The sequence below is a fragment of the Papio anubis genome, chromosome 1 (genome assembly GCF_008728515.1).
Source record: "Papio anubis isolate 15944 chromosome 1, Panubis1.0, whole genome shotgun sequence".
In the NCBI taxonomy this organism is placed as follows: domain Eukaryota; kingdom Metazoa; phylum Chordata; class Mammalia; order Primates; family Cercopithecidae; genus Papio; species Papio anubis.
Genome location: NC_044976.1, coordinates 98,404,711 through 98,419,244, shown reverse-complemented (window position 1 = coordinate 98,419,244; position 14,534 = coordinate 98,404,711). Strand labels below are relative to the sequence as shown.

Genomic DNA, 14,534 nt, shown 5'->3' with positions numbered 1-14,534 from the left:
TCACTGGCCATCAGAGAAATGCAAATCAAAACCACAATGAGATACCATCTCACACCAGTTAGAATGGCGATCATTAAAAAGTCAGGAAACAACAGGTGCTGGAGAGGATGTGGAGAAATAGGAACACTTTTACACTGTTGGTGGGATTGTAAACTAGTTCAACCATTATGGAAAACAGTATGGCGATTCCTCAAGGATCTAGAACTAGATGTACCATATGACCCAGCCATCCCATTACTGGGTATATACCCAAAGGATTATAAATTATGCTGTTATAAAGACACATGCACACGTATGTTTATTGCAGCACTATTCACAATAGCAAAGACTTGGAATCAACCCAAATGTCCATCAGTGACAGACTGGATTAAGAAAATGTGGCACATATACACCATGGAATACTATGCAGCCATCAAAAAGGATGAGTTTGTGTCCTTTGTAGGGACATGGATGCAGCTGGAAACCATCATTCTTAGCAAACTATCACAAGAACAGAAAACCAAACACCGCATGTTCTCACTCATAGGTGGGAACTGAACAATGAGATCACTTGGACTCAGGAAGGGGAACATCACACACCGGGGCCTATCATGGGGAGGGGGGAGGGGGGGAGGGATTGCATTGGGAGTTATACCTGATGTAAATGACGAGTTGATGGGTGCAGCACACCAACATGGCACAAGTATACATATGTAACAAACCTGCACGTTATGCACATGTACCCTACAACTTAAAGTATAATAATAATAAATAAATTAAAAAAAAATTCTATTCACTGATTTAATTTTGTACACAATAAATGGTAATATTAAAATAATGTATCCTCAATTTGCTTATGTCACTACTATTTGGAATTTTGGTTTGTTAGTTCGAATTGACCATGTGTGAAATAATATATCATAAAATGCTTTTCTTTGTCTTCCAACCATCCTCTTTCCCCCAGCCCAATTTCAGTTAGTTTATTCTAGGATTTTATATGCAGGTGGTGGTCAATGGCTTGTAGATTTTTAAAAAATATGTATTCTCTTTCAGTATTTTTTTTAACATTTTTCAATGGTTTGTGACCATATTAACAATGTTTATTTTAATTTATTATTTAACTTATCTCTTTATATCACCAATTCTTTTACTATACATTCTCTGTTCCTAGTTCTCATTTTAATTCATCTCTAGGTTGGCTATATTCTTTAACTTTTTTCAAGAAGGCTGTGTGCCCTTGCATATATCTTTATGTTGCTTTTGCATATGAATGACATCTCTGTTGATATTTAATTATTTTTTATTACCTTAAGAAATTTTGTTGCCATGCCCTGCCCATATCTCAATTCCTTTTTTTATCTGAGGCAGTAATTATTCTTTGTCAGGTTTAATTTTGTTTCTAATTTGCAGGTCGAATTTACAAGCACTCTCAGCAGCCTTTGATTACCTATGAAAAATATGATGTGACAGACTCTCCAAAGAACATAGGAGGATCCCATTCTGTACTCCTTCTGAAGGTTCATGGTAGGTTACATGTGTAACTACTTTGTGGAATCAACTTACCTGCGGACTCAGTGCTGGCTGGATTAGGCATGGTTGTGGGTATAATGTAGCTAATTTTTATAAAGCTTTTTTTTTTTTTTTTTGAGATGGAGTCTTCCTCTGTCACCAGGCTGGAGTGCAGTGGCGTGATCTTGGCTCACTGCAACCTCTGCCTCTCAGGTTCAAGAGATTGCCCTGCTTCAGCCTCCAGAGTAGCTGGGACTACAGGCGTGCTCCACCACGCCTAGCTAATTTGTGTAATTTTAGTAGAGATGGGGTTTCACCATGTTGGCCAGGATGGTTTCGATCTCCTGACCTCGTGATCTGCCCACCTCGGCCTCCCAAAATGCTGGGATTACAGGCGTGACCCACCACGCCTGGCCTATAAAGCTTTTATGTTTAAACAGTAACACTTGCAGGCAGCAGCGTCTATTTTTTTTTTTTGACACAGCTGTTGGTGAGCATCATCTATCTTAATGTTTGCTAATTTTCATTAAAAATGGAGAGTAGGGCTAATTCAGTGGATTTAACCTTGGCTACACGCTAAAATTACCAGTGGAGTTTTTAAGACATCTATAATTTTGAAAAACTATCCTAGTTGTTTCTAACTGCAGCCAGGGTCAAGTGTTACTGGGTTAATTTAACTTTTATGAGACCTAAATTTTTACCATTTATTAAAATAAATGCTAATAAAAGAATGGCCTGTGATTTTGATTGTTTAATTATAACAGTAGTTTGGTTTCAGAGGTACAAGTTTGTTGTTGCATTGATCAATGTACGAGTATTTCAGAGCATGCAAAGTACTTAGTGCTATACTTAGGCATCACATATAATACCTAAATGAGGAATAGAATGAAGTTGGAAGAACAGTAGCCTAAAAACAAGGCTCTAGGCCATGCACGGTGGCTCATGCCTGTAATCCCAGCACTGTGGGAGGGTATGGTGGGCGGATCACTTGAGGTCAGGAGTTCGAGACCAGCCTGGCCAACATGGCAAAACCCTGTCTCTACTAAAAACTTTGTAATCTCAGCAAAAATTAGCCAGGCATGGTGGTGCGCGCCTGTAGTCCCAGCTACTTGGGAGGCTGAGGTAGGAGAATTTCTTGAACCTAGAAGGTGGAGGTTGCAGAGAGCTGAGTTTGCACCACTGCACTCCAGCCTGGGCAACAGAGTGAGACTCCATCCCCCAAAAAACAAAAAACAAAACACCCAAGACTTTTAATATACTCTGGTTCTACAGATGAAAGTTGACTTCATTCGAAAACTAGCCTGGCTTATTGTTAAAAAAGATGGGATTTGAAAGTATGGAAATAGTGTAGTGTACACTAAACTACTGTAAACTCTTAGTGTTTTGGGGGAAACCTTCCTTATTTGGGTTATTCCCTGTATATTTTCCAGAGTTATCCATTACAGTAAAGTTTTCCATAAATGCCATCACTGTTAAGCTTGAAAGTAACTTTATTGTTGTTGATTTGCTTCTACTCATGTTGTAGCTCCAGTTTGGTAGTAATTGGATTCCGAAATAATATGCCTATTCGTTTTTCACTGCCTTTTGGAGTGAGATGTGAGAAGCTTTTGAAATAACTGCAGAGGCAGTTATTAGTATAGTGGTTAAGAGCACAGTTGCTGAAATCAGATAGGGTTTGCATCCCAACTTTGTAACCTTGGAAGAGCTACTTAATTCTCTATGGCTTTGTTTCCCCATTCAGCAAAACTGGACTAATAGTTATAACTACATCATAGGATTGTTGTAAAGATCAACTAAATTAGTATATGTAAAGCATTTAGAATACTTAGCACATAATAGGAGCTATAGAAGTGTTTGCTGTTCAAAAGAGTAATGGTAGTAAAACTATGATGTATAGCACCATTTAGGTTGTACTTATGTCAGCTGAATGTATTTTGCTGGCTGTTTATGTTTTCTGAGCATTTGGCTTCATCATTTAAGCAACAACTTGATTAGTTTGTGATGGTCTACTATTACATTTATCTCACTTGTAGGTGCCTTAATGTTTGTGGCATGGATGACTACTGTTAGCATAGGTGTACTGGTTGCCCGGTTCTTCAAACCAGTTTGGTCAAAAGCTTTCTTCCTTGGTGAAGCAGCTTGGTTTCAGGTAGGTGAGGGAAAAAAGTTCAACGCAATTTTCATAGTATTTGAACACTGCAACACGAAAACATATGAAGTATGTGTGTATGTGTATGTGTGTATGTGTATGTGTTTTGTGGTTACAGATGTAGGTCTGGGATCTTCCTTTTTCCCTTTGGTTTCCTCATCAATTGAGAGTGGACACAAGGTGCTTGATAGAGACAAGAATACAGACAGTTTTAGGAAGAGTCAGGCTGGACTGGAGAATGTGTCAGGGCCATGTGAGTCCCTTTGTAATATAGACTTTGGGACCCAAATGACCTTTACTTATACCTCTGTTTGTAGAGGGATATGTTGGAAGAGCATTCACCCACTACACTGCACTGAGTAAAGTCAGGCCAAGGAATGCAGAGGAACTGAACAAAGAAATAGTGGGAGCTTACTGTGTTTCAAAGCAAGGGTCACTCCTCTGGTTGTGGGCCATTGAATGTTGGTTATCTCTAACTCATCACTTGGGATCATCTATCTCCTATATAGGTGGGAACAGAAACTGAACGCGTTCTTTTTCATGCTCTTCCTTCCCGTGAGATGGGGAGGCAGTCTACTAATAGGAACATAGTAAGAGCCAATGAATATCCTTCAAAACAAAGCAAACCAAACCTTATGTTTCATGGGTCATGGAGTATAGATATTTACATATATAGTGGAAAATCAATGAGTTCATGTTGGGTAAGAATGTACATGCCTGTAGAAAAAAGTACTACTTGTTGAAACAGTTTTGACTTTGTAAGAGGGTATCCTTGACACTTCATATTCATATACATTTGTAGATTGTAAGGTTTACCTTATCTAGCCTCATTTTTCACTATTGCCTGGGAGGGCCAATCTGTTTGATTTGTTCTCAGTACTGCTACATGGCTCACCTTGCTACTTTCCTTCTCTGCCTATGGTTTGCTGCCAGGTGACTACTTTCTTGCTTGCACTTGAGTGCCTTTGCTCTCGTGCTCTCTCTCTCTTATCTGCTCATGTGGATATTCCCAGCTCGAAGATTGTGTATTCTCTTTATCAACTCGAATCCTCCAGTGCCTTTAAATTTATGATGCTGATGATGTGTATATATACACACGTCATAGTTTTATCTCTATCTCTATCTCCATCCATCCATCCATCCTTCCTTCCTTCCATCCATCCATCCATCCATCCATCCATCCATCCATCCATCCATCTATCCATCCAGCCATCCATCTCCATCCATACACACACTCATACACAGGGTGCCTCCTACTTTCCCCAAGATAGTTTTGTTCTGCACCAGTTATCCTGGCATAATCAATAAACAGTGGCTATTTTCACACTTACTATTCTCCTAATTTGTATCATGAATTACATAGTTCACATATTTTTCTCTTATTGACTCAATTATAACTGAAGCTCCTCAGGAGACAGTATTTTTTGTTTGTTTGTTTCCTTACTATTTCATTGCACCTGTTATAGCACTGTGCTCAGTGGTGGAGCTTAATAAATATGTTTGGAAGGAAATGAAGGACTTGGCAAGTAAATATGCTCTGTGCGTGAAATATCCATTCCTGCTGCTCTGTGCAGGTGAAGTCTTGGCATACACTTTTGAATGATGAGAATGGCAACTTAGGGTTTTCTTTAAAGTTTAATTGTATACTAATTTTTTTTTAACCTGATTACAAACTGTGATTAGATGTCAGTTGAATGCATGCCTTCAGTGAATCTTACCCCATGGTCTTTTCCCTATTTTCCCCATTGTAACACCACCTTTCTCTTACATGGATAAGTGTCTTCTCAATTTGTCATTTTACCTTGCAGGTGCATCGAATGCTCATGTTCACCGCAACTGCCCTCACCTGCATTGCTTTTGTTTTGCCATTTATATACAGGGGAGGCTGGAGTAGGGTAAGTATATCTTAAATAGGATGTTTTTATATAAATCCATTTTACGTCAAAACAGATTGCTGTTTTATTCTCAAATGATGGGTAAAAAGATATTTCTTCATCGATCCCTCTTTCTTTCCCTTTTGAATCATTGGATGGCTCTTTCACATGGTTAGAGGTTGGGGTAGGGTGAGGATGTCAGTACAGATTTTTCAGTAATGAAATGTATTTGTAGGCTGCATCATGAGTTATATACATGCTACAGCCTTAGTTAATTTTTCTCACTATAGAGGGATGACAATTCAATGTGTGATGTCTCAGGAACATGAACAATGTGAGGTGGTTTTCTCTAACTAGTACTATGATGACCACTAAGCTAACATAATTTGGATTTCTACTCTGTACCCAGTGGTTCTCAGTGCTTTATATGTGTTATCTAATTTAAATCTCAGGCTGGGTGTGGTGGTTCACACCTGTCATCCCAGCACTTTGGGAGCTGAAGTGGGAGGATTGCTTGAGCTCAGGAGTTTGAGACCAGCCTAGGCAACATAGTGAGGCCTCATCTCTACATATTTTTATTTAAAAATCTTTTAAATTTCAGATTAGTAGGTATTAATAATAATCCCATGTCACAAATGAAGAAACTGATGCTTATTCCCAAATCTTTATCTCCAGTCCAGACTTCTCCTGTGGCTTGAGACTCACACATCTAGCTCACATTTCATGCAGGACTTTGACATGCATGTCTAAGACATCAGACTTAACACGTCCAAAATGGGACTCCTGACCATCTTTTCTCCCAGGGCTGCTCCACCCACTGCCACCTCCATGGTAGCTACTGGAATTCCATTGTTAGATCAAAGCCTTGGAATTATCATTAACTGTGCTCTCTTGCACATCCCATGTCAAATCCATTGGGAAGTTCCATTGGCTCTACATGTAAAGTATATCCACAGTCTAACACTTGTCACTGTCATCAGATACTACTGTAGGAGTGTGAGCCTCCATCATCTTTTGCTTGGCCATTGCAGTAGCCACTTAACTGGTCCCTCCACTTCAACCCTTGCCCATGCACAATCTGTTTTCTACAAAGAAGACAGTTATTTTTTTAAAAATGTAAACCAGGCTAGGTGTGGTGGCTCATGCCTGTAATCCCAGCACTTTGGGAGGCAGAGGCAGGCGGATCTTGAGGTCAGGAGTTTGAGACCAGCCTGATCAACATGGTGAAACCCCGTCTCTACTAAAAGTACAAAAATTAGCCAGGCGTGGTGGCGCACACCTGTAATCCCAGCTACTCAGAAGGCTGAGGCAGGAGAACCACTTGAACCTGGGAGGCGGAGGTTGCAGTGAGCTGAGATCGCACCACTGCACTCTAGCTTAGGTGACAGAGTGAGACTCTGTCTCAAAAAAAAAAAAAAAAAAAGTAAATCAGACCTTGCCATTCTTGTACCCCAAACTGATTTCTTTAATGTCTCTCAATTTTATTCAGAGTAAAAATCAAAGTTCTTCCAGGGACTTTCATGATTGGCTCCCAGTTATTCTCTGAACTGACCTCCTCGTCCTCTCCATCTAGTCCATCTCCTTCCATACCGGCCTCCTGGCTGGTATGCAGACATGCCAGGCATGCTCCTGCTTTATAGTCTTTGCCATCATTCTTCTTTCAGCCTGGCACATGCTCCCATTACTCCCTCACCTTCCTCAAGTCTTTGCTCAAATGGAAGCCTCTCAGAGAGCCCTGCCTTGCTCTATTTTTTCCCATAGCACTCTTTATGTTATACCATTTCATATAATTTACTTACTTGTCATATTTTTTCCTGATCTCCCTTCCAACACTACTATGTCAGCTCTGTCAGAGCTGGGATATCCACTGGTATGTTCAGAACAGATTTAAGTATGTAGCAGGTACTCAGTAAACATTTAGTGAATGAATGAATAAGTCTTATTGAGAATAAGTGATATACGTTAAGTTCAGAGCCTGTGCTTTCATTACGCTTTTCCAGTTTTTATAGCCAAAGAGAATTTGATATCAAAATTTCATATTTCAGAGCTTGGGCTGGTGCCACGGGGATAAGATTGACGAATCCTGGGTCACAGATATTACTAGGAAATCTCCCTCCTGCTTTTTAGGTAGTTTTTGTGTCAGTCAACCTATCTTTTTAAGGAAGTTATGAATATTTTGTGATATGAGTTGAGACATGAGAACTTTATTTTAATTCAGACATTTGGGACAAGGGTAACACTTATTTTGTAATTGTCTAGTTTATAGCCTTTGCAGTTTATGAATACGATAGAACAAAGGTTAAGAGCACCATTCTAAAGCTGGATTCCTTGGATTCAAATCCTGCCACCATGACTTATTACCTGGCGGGCACACCTTGGGCAAGTTATTTAACTATGACCCTCAATTTACTCATCTGTAAAAGGGGGATGGTATAGTATCTATCTTATAGGCTTTCTGTGAGGATTGAGGATAAAATAACTCAAAGTACTTAGGATAATTCCTAGCACATTCTAACACATGCAAGAATCTTGTTACTGCTGCTGTTTTATTTTTTATTAGAGACCCTTTGTATCTCTAAAGTCATGGTTATAATTTTACCCATTCATCACTGAGTCCACGGTTTGAGAATGTTTTCATATTGTTCTTTTGTTAGCCTTTAGTTCCTATTTACAAGGACTTCCTATGATGGCTTAGAAACCACTATGTCCCCGTTTCTAGGTCACCGATACAAATCTGTGCTACCAAGCATGGGCATCACTGACAACAGACAGTAGTATCCCTCCATCCAAATGTGTCACAGGTTAGAATATCTTCTTAGTCCTTCTCTTAAGTGTTTGAATGAAAAATCATTGCACAAAGTGGTCGAATCCAACTATCTGCTGTTCTGAGCAGGCATGTGACATCACTAAAGGAGGAATGCAGCAGAAACTATTGTGATAGTCTGTCAGTACTTTTTCTTGGGTTAGATCTTCATTCTGGACAGAGGTGATAAGCTTTTAATACAGTGGCTATATAGGTTATGCACTGAATCAACAAACATTTATTGAGTGACTAAGACTCTGTTAAGCTCCAGGGTTACAGGGGGTCATATAGAACCCACAGTTCAGGGAAACATAGAGGGCTAAACCAATTATTACCGTACGCTGGGGTGATTGCGCTTGACATGGGGACACTAACTAGTCCCAGCTGGGCTGCAGATGGCTGTTCTGATGTTGGTGGCCATCTATTAGGTTGGTGCAAAAGTAATTGTGGATTAAAATACTTGAAAAAAACTGCAACTACTTTTGTACCAACCTGTAGCATCCTGATGGGGAGAGGTAGCATTCTCTACATGGATTCCACCACAACCATTTACATACTGTGACCGTGGACATAGTTCTTGATATCTCTGAGCCTCAGTTTCCCCATTTGTAAAACTGGGATATTGATAACCAGTTGTCAAACATTGTAGTGAGAGTTAGTGTGTGTAAAGTATGTTTCTGGTACAATGTGTATACTCAGTGAATGTTGCCTGTTATTATTATCATCATTATTGAATGTTTAAAGCCATGGAAAAATACTAAGAATGCATCTGTGTGTATTATTTTTAACTTGAGGATTTAAATTGATGAGAGAGATTGAGGCCATTGAAATGATGTAAATTTGTTTAGCGTGCAGGTTACCACCCATATCTCGGCTGTATAGTGATGACTTTGGCAGTTCTTCAGCCTCTTCTGGCAGTCTTCAGGCCACCTTTACATGACCCAAGGTACTTAGAGCCTTTCTATATAAATGCTCTCTTAATGTAGATATCATTAGTTGGCAAACTAATCTCTTTTCAAATGGAAACATTTTGCATTTTATAAAATTCAGTGATAAATTATAGTTACTTTGAAATACTTTAAAATGCATTTCAGATATCTAATTCCCAGACAAAAAGGGAAATTACATGCTTTTTATTCTATTGGGAATTAATTATAGTTCCATTGCTTTTAAGAACACTGACTGGTTCTTATTTTGGTAGAAGGCAAATGTTTAACTGGACTCATTGGAGTATGGGAACAGCTGCTAGAATAATAGCAGGTAAGAGATTGTGATGCCACTTATTAATATATAATTGGTAGCTGTTTATATTGCAAGTTGTAATTTGGCTTAAATGATTTTTAGATGCATTAGTAATTGGAGTAATTGGTTGTTGAGGAGAAATCAGCCTTAAACGTTGAAATCCAGAAAGTAATTTCTAGAGGTAATGATTTAAGTCATTATTTCAGTTTTAAGTTTAAGGTCTTTAAAATAACTTTAAAACTCTCATTTTAAGACTTATTTTAGCATTTGCCTTTGCCAGCAGAATAAGCTATGCTGATGGCCAAACATTTGAGTAGCTCAAATTGAGGGTCATTTGTGAATTGGGTTGAGGTGGGTTGCTGGGTTCAAGCTTTCCATCTCCAGGTCCTTTCCACGGGGCTTGTATCTTCCAGGTAGGGTGGTTTTCAAAAGTCAGGAATAATTATACAGTGTATTTTGATACCTTGTATAATAAACACCTAAGTAGGTACCTTCTACCCTAACACTGCTATAATCTATGGTATTCTTTGTCGGAGGGGGAGTCCAATCAACCATGGTTTCTATACTTTTCTCCTTTCATTCATTGCAGACTTAAAACAATCTGGAAAATGTGGGTGCATCTCTTTTAACAATTGGTCCATTATGCAGCCATAAAAAAGAATGAAATCATGTCTTTTGTAGCAACATGGATGCTGCTGGAATTGATTATCCTACATGAATAAATGCAGAAACCGAAAATCACATACCACACGTTCTCACTTATAAATGTGAGCTGAACAATGAGTACACGCGGATGTAAAGATAGAAACAATAGACTCTGGGGACTCCAAACGAGGAGAGGGAGGAGTGGGGGAAAGAGTTGAAACACAACCCTTTGGGTACTATGTTCACCACTTGGGTGATGGGTTCACTAGAAGGCCAAACTCCAGTGTTATTATGCAATATGCCCTAAACTGCCCCCCACAACTGGTAATTCATAATCAATTGCCCATCTTGCCCTATCTAGCCTTATAATTTTAAAAGCCTAAATTAACTATTTTGTCTTAAATATTAATCTTTTTTTTAATCTCAAACTCTTTTAGTATGTTTTACTTGACAATGCACATACACAAACACACAATTGTCTCTCTTGGTGGGACAACATTTGAATATAACTTTTTTCTTTTATATGTAGTGGCAGCGATGTTCCTGGGAATGGATTTACCAGGACTGAATCTTCCTGATTCACGGAAAACCTATGCAATGATTGGATTTGTAGCCTGGCATGTAGGGACTGAGATTGTTCTGGAGGTACACGCTTATCGGCTGTCTCGCAAAGGTAATCTGCTAAAAAAGCCACGTTATGTCAAATCACTTTTATATAAACCATTGGAAAAGAATGAGTTTCCTGATAGTAACGGCTAACTATTACATTGGTAGCTCACTAAAAATTTGTGATCACTCAGCCAGTGGTAGAAATGGTGGAGATTTTCTGCCTTTGTTTTTTTTACAATTGTTACCATTAGAAGTTGTGAATAAGATATAAAGGAAAGGTTTTTAGGTTTTAGGGAGGCGGTCTTCCTTGTAAGTACTTTCACTTTGCTGGTCTGACTTAGAGCCAGTATGGACTGTGAACTCTGAATCCTAGAGCTGAGGGAACCCTGAGATGGAGGAAGAAGAGACTCAAAGTCAACACTGGATGGAGCGGCGGACAACTTTGACCTATTTGACAAACTTACTGGGTGCTATCATTTAAGTTGCCATGTGCATAATTATAGAGCTAGGAGCAAGCCAGCTAGATAGGAAGGACTGATTTTGCTTTTGCTCTTTAGTGACAAGGTCTGTTTTGGTGCCAGGCAGGGTCAGGGTACCTATAGTCACCATTAGGAGTGGAGAAATTAGTAGGGAATGGGTGTCATTTTAAACTACCCTGGATTCTAGACTAAATATCCTTTCTGTCCTGCTTGGTTTTCATCCTTTTCATCCACCAAAATAAGTGAAGGTGGCCTTCTAAAAGCAAAAATTATTTGTCGTCTAGTATATATGTTGTAAACTTGGGAGAGCCTGGGGTGGCTTTAGGAGTGGAGTAGTACATATCAGTCCTGCTACTTTTGATCCTTGATAGGCTTATATATGTGGGGCTTTTGATGACCACTGAATTATGGCTTACTGTTTTTGTTTGTTTGTTTGTTTTGAGACAGAGTCTCACTCTGTCACTCAGGCTGGAGTGCAGTGGTGTGATCATAGCTCACTGCAGCCTTGAACTCCAGAGCTTAAGCCATCTGCCTGTTTCAGACTCCCATCTAGCTGGGATCACAGGGATGTGCCATCATGCCCGGCTAACTTTTTAAATTTTTTTAGAGACGGGGTCTTACTTTGTTGCCCAGGCTGATCTCAAACTCCTGGGCTCAAGTGATCCACCTGCCTCCTCCTTCCAAAGTGCTGGGATTGCAGGTGTGAGCCACCATGCCTGGTCGATGGCTTACTGTTTAAAATACATATATACTTAAAACTTGGATAGTTATCATATGTTAATTAGTTGGATTTAGCTATTTTATAATGTATGCATATATCAAAACATCATGTCATACACCATGAATATATACAATATTTTGTCATTCAAAAATAAAACCAAAGAGCTTAGATCATTATGACTTTTAAGGCATATTTTAAGTTACTTAACAAATGTGTACTCTTGCCAGATTGTCCACATTTGTGAGAGGCTTAATTGTTGAGGAAGTTTGCAATAATTAGTAGCTTGGAATGGGAGAATTTCTACCCTGGAAATAGGGGTGAACAGTACAAATCAGGTGTTTTTAAAAATTTAATTTACCTGCATAACGCTGCCCTTATAAACTTATGTTATTATTCTTGACAGTTGAAATATTAGACGATGACAGAATTCAGATCCTTCAGTCATTTACTGCAGCGGAAACAGAGGTAAGTCCTTTTCTTGTTCATTGACACAAACCTTAACGGTAATACTTTTTTTTTTTTTTCATATCTCAATTTTTCTTTCAGGGTCATGCTTTTAAAAAGGCAGTGTTGGCAATTTATGTCTGTGGGAATGTTACTTTTCTCATCGTATTTTTATCTGCAATCAACCATCTATGAGCAAGCAAAGACCTTGGCTTTTGCAGGCCAAGTGATAATTATCATCAAACCAAAGAAAGTTGAAGCCTGTCCTGACTGCCTGGAGCATATTTGTGAATTCTCACTTGGAAGACTGAGGTCATGTCTGTAGAGGAATTCTGAAGTCCAGCCTTTAGAGACCAACATTCAAGAGGGTCATATAGACTACAAATTAATGTCATGCCCTATATGTAATTCTGGGTCTTAAAGGAAAGATTGTACTTCAGGAGAAGTAACTCTCAAATATTTCTTGCCAAGATTTTAAGAATGTTGGTATTTAAGGAAATAAATAGTGATTTGGAAAAATACAACAGATGTCACTAGGGTAAAAAAGAGATATATTACGGTAAATATATTTTGAACTACAAAGGTGCTGTGGTACTTTAAAGAAAAATTATTTTTGCTAGTTTATCTGAATGGTCTGTGGACTTTATTTAGAAACTTTTTCAGTTTAGTTTTTTGGACATATCCTTTGCTCAGTGTATTTCCTTACTTCTCTAGTAAAGGTGGAAATGAGACAGATGCCATTGTAGGTTTTACCAGCATTTAAATAAAGAAATGCAAGTATGCATCTTTTACTTAAAGGCCCCATTTATGTATTCAGGTACAGAGATGAAATAGCATTTTATGTGTTAATTGTTTTGGCTATAGAATTTAAGTCCTTGTAGCATTTGGGGATTATAGACTTGGATTTCAAAATGGATAAAACTCACCCTTGTGAACATATCTAATAGATATTCTGTTTACTTGTAGAAATAATATAATGTGTGTGTGTTTTGTTAGACATTTTTGATGCTCTACTGAATCAGAATAGGTCAGTGTTATCTTCCTTATTTCATGAATTCATCTGTTTTATGGCTACATCTCATATGTGCTATGAGGACTTCTAGCCAGTGGGTGGCGCTATAATACCGAAGTACTGTACTGCTTTGTTCCTGTTTCCTTGTTCTGATTCCTTTTCAGTATTTAGGTAACATTATGGGATGGCATTTCCCTTAAATTCCACCAACTCTTCTTAATCTTTATTTTAAAAATGTCTACTTTTTTTTTTGGGTGGTTGGGGTAATGGGTTAAAACGTTAAATTAGTAACCACTGTTTATTTTCCAGTTTGTTTTCTGTGATTATTTATAACAATTGTTTGATACTTGTTTTTATAGTCCCCTGACCCTGTAATGGATGAATGCAGCTATCTTAGGCAAAGCAAATAAATAAACTGGGCATTTTTAAAATAAAAAATTTAGGAAGTCATACTTTATTTCTTTAGGTATTCTTTCTGATTATGTTATAGTTACTGCTTGGCCCAAGAACCTAATTTCTATATGGTGTGAATAATAGCCTCAGCTGTGTAGCCTACATCTTTATTTTATTATTATTTTTCAAAAATTTTTTCATTATTTCTTATTTTTTTATATCTTTATTTTTTGAATTTAACCAACTTTCTGCTAATAGCCTACATCTTTTACTGGGTAAAATAATGTGGAAGTTTAGTTTTTGTTCCTTGTATAGGTGTTTATCATAAGTGGCTTAGGGCTTAGATGTGAACTTTCTGTGTTCATATTCTATATGTGCTATGCTATTTATAACCTAAATTTTCCTTTTGAATGTCTTTATTAAAAAAATTTAGTATAGCAAAGTAAATGTGTACTAAAGTTATTTTCCTCCAGTTTTCTATACTAACGAGCTTAAATGTTAATAAATTTCCTTAAGTTATATTCTACATCTGACAAAGAAAAATTCTCTCTCTTTTTTTTTTTTTTTTTGAGACAAAGTCTCACTCTGTTGCTCAGGCTGGAGTGCAGTGGTGCAATCTTGGCTCACTTCAGCCTCTGCCTCCCGGGTTCAAGCGAGTATTGTCTCAGTCTCCTG

The 14,534-nt window shown here is 38.1% G+C and overlaps 1 protein-coding gene across 2 annotated transcripts in view; it reads left to right on the top strand.

Annotated features, from left to right (window-relative positions):
* FRRS1 (ferric chelate reductase 1) overlaps nt 1-14,301 on the top strand; it is a 63,568-nt gene extending 49,267 nt beyond the window's left edge. Inside the window, exons 10-17 of one of the 2 annotated variants that reach the window (XM_017945064.3) lie at nt 1,390-1,503; nt 3,522-3,637; nt 5,446-5,532; nt 9,163-9,260; nt 9,516-9,574; nt 10,731-10,874; nt 12,414-12,475; nt 12,557-14,301. In XM_017945064.3, the coding sequence (XP_017800553.1) occupies nt 1,390-1,503; nt 3,522-3,637; nt 5,446-5,532; nt 9,163-9,260; nt 9,516-9,574; nt 10,731-10,874; nt 12,414-12,475; nt 12,557-12,649 (773 nt within the window). In that variant the 3' untranslated portion in view covers nt 12,650-14,301. Of the gene's footprint in view, nt 1-1,389; nt 1,504-3,521; nt 3,638-5,445; nt 5,533-9,162; nt 9,261-9,515; nt 9,575-10,145; nt 10,324-10,730; nt 10,875-12,413; nt 12,476-12,556 lie in introns of those variants that run through there. The other variant, XR_001892101.2, reaches the window with a different exon arrangement.
* Nucleotides 14,302-14,534: the final 233 nt, after the last annotated feature.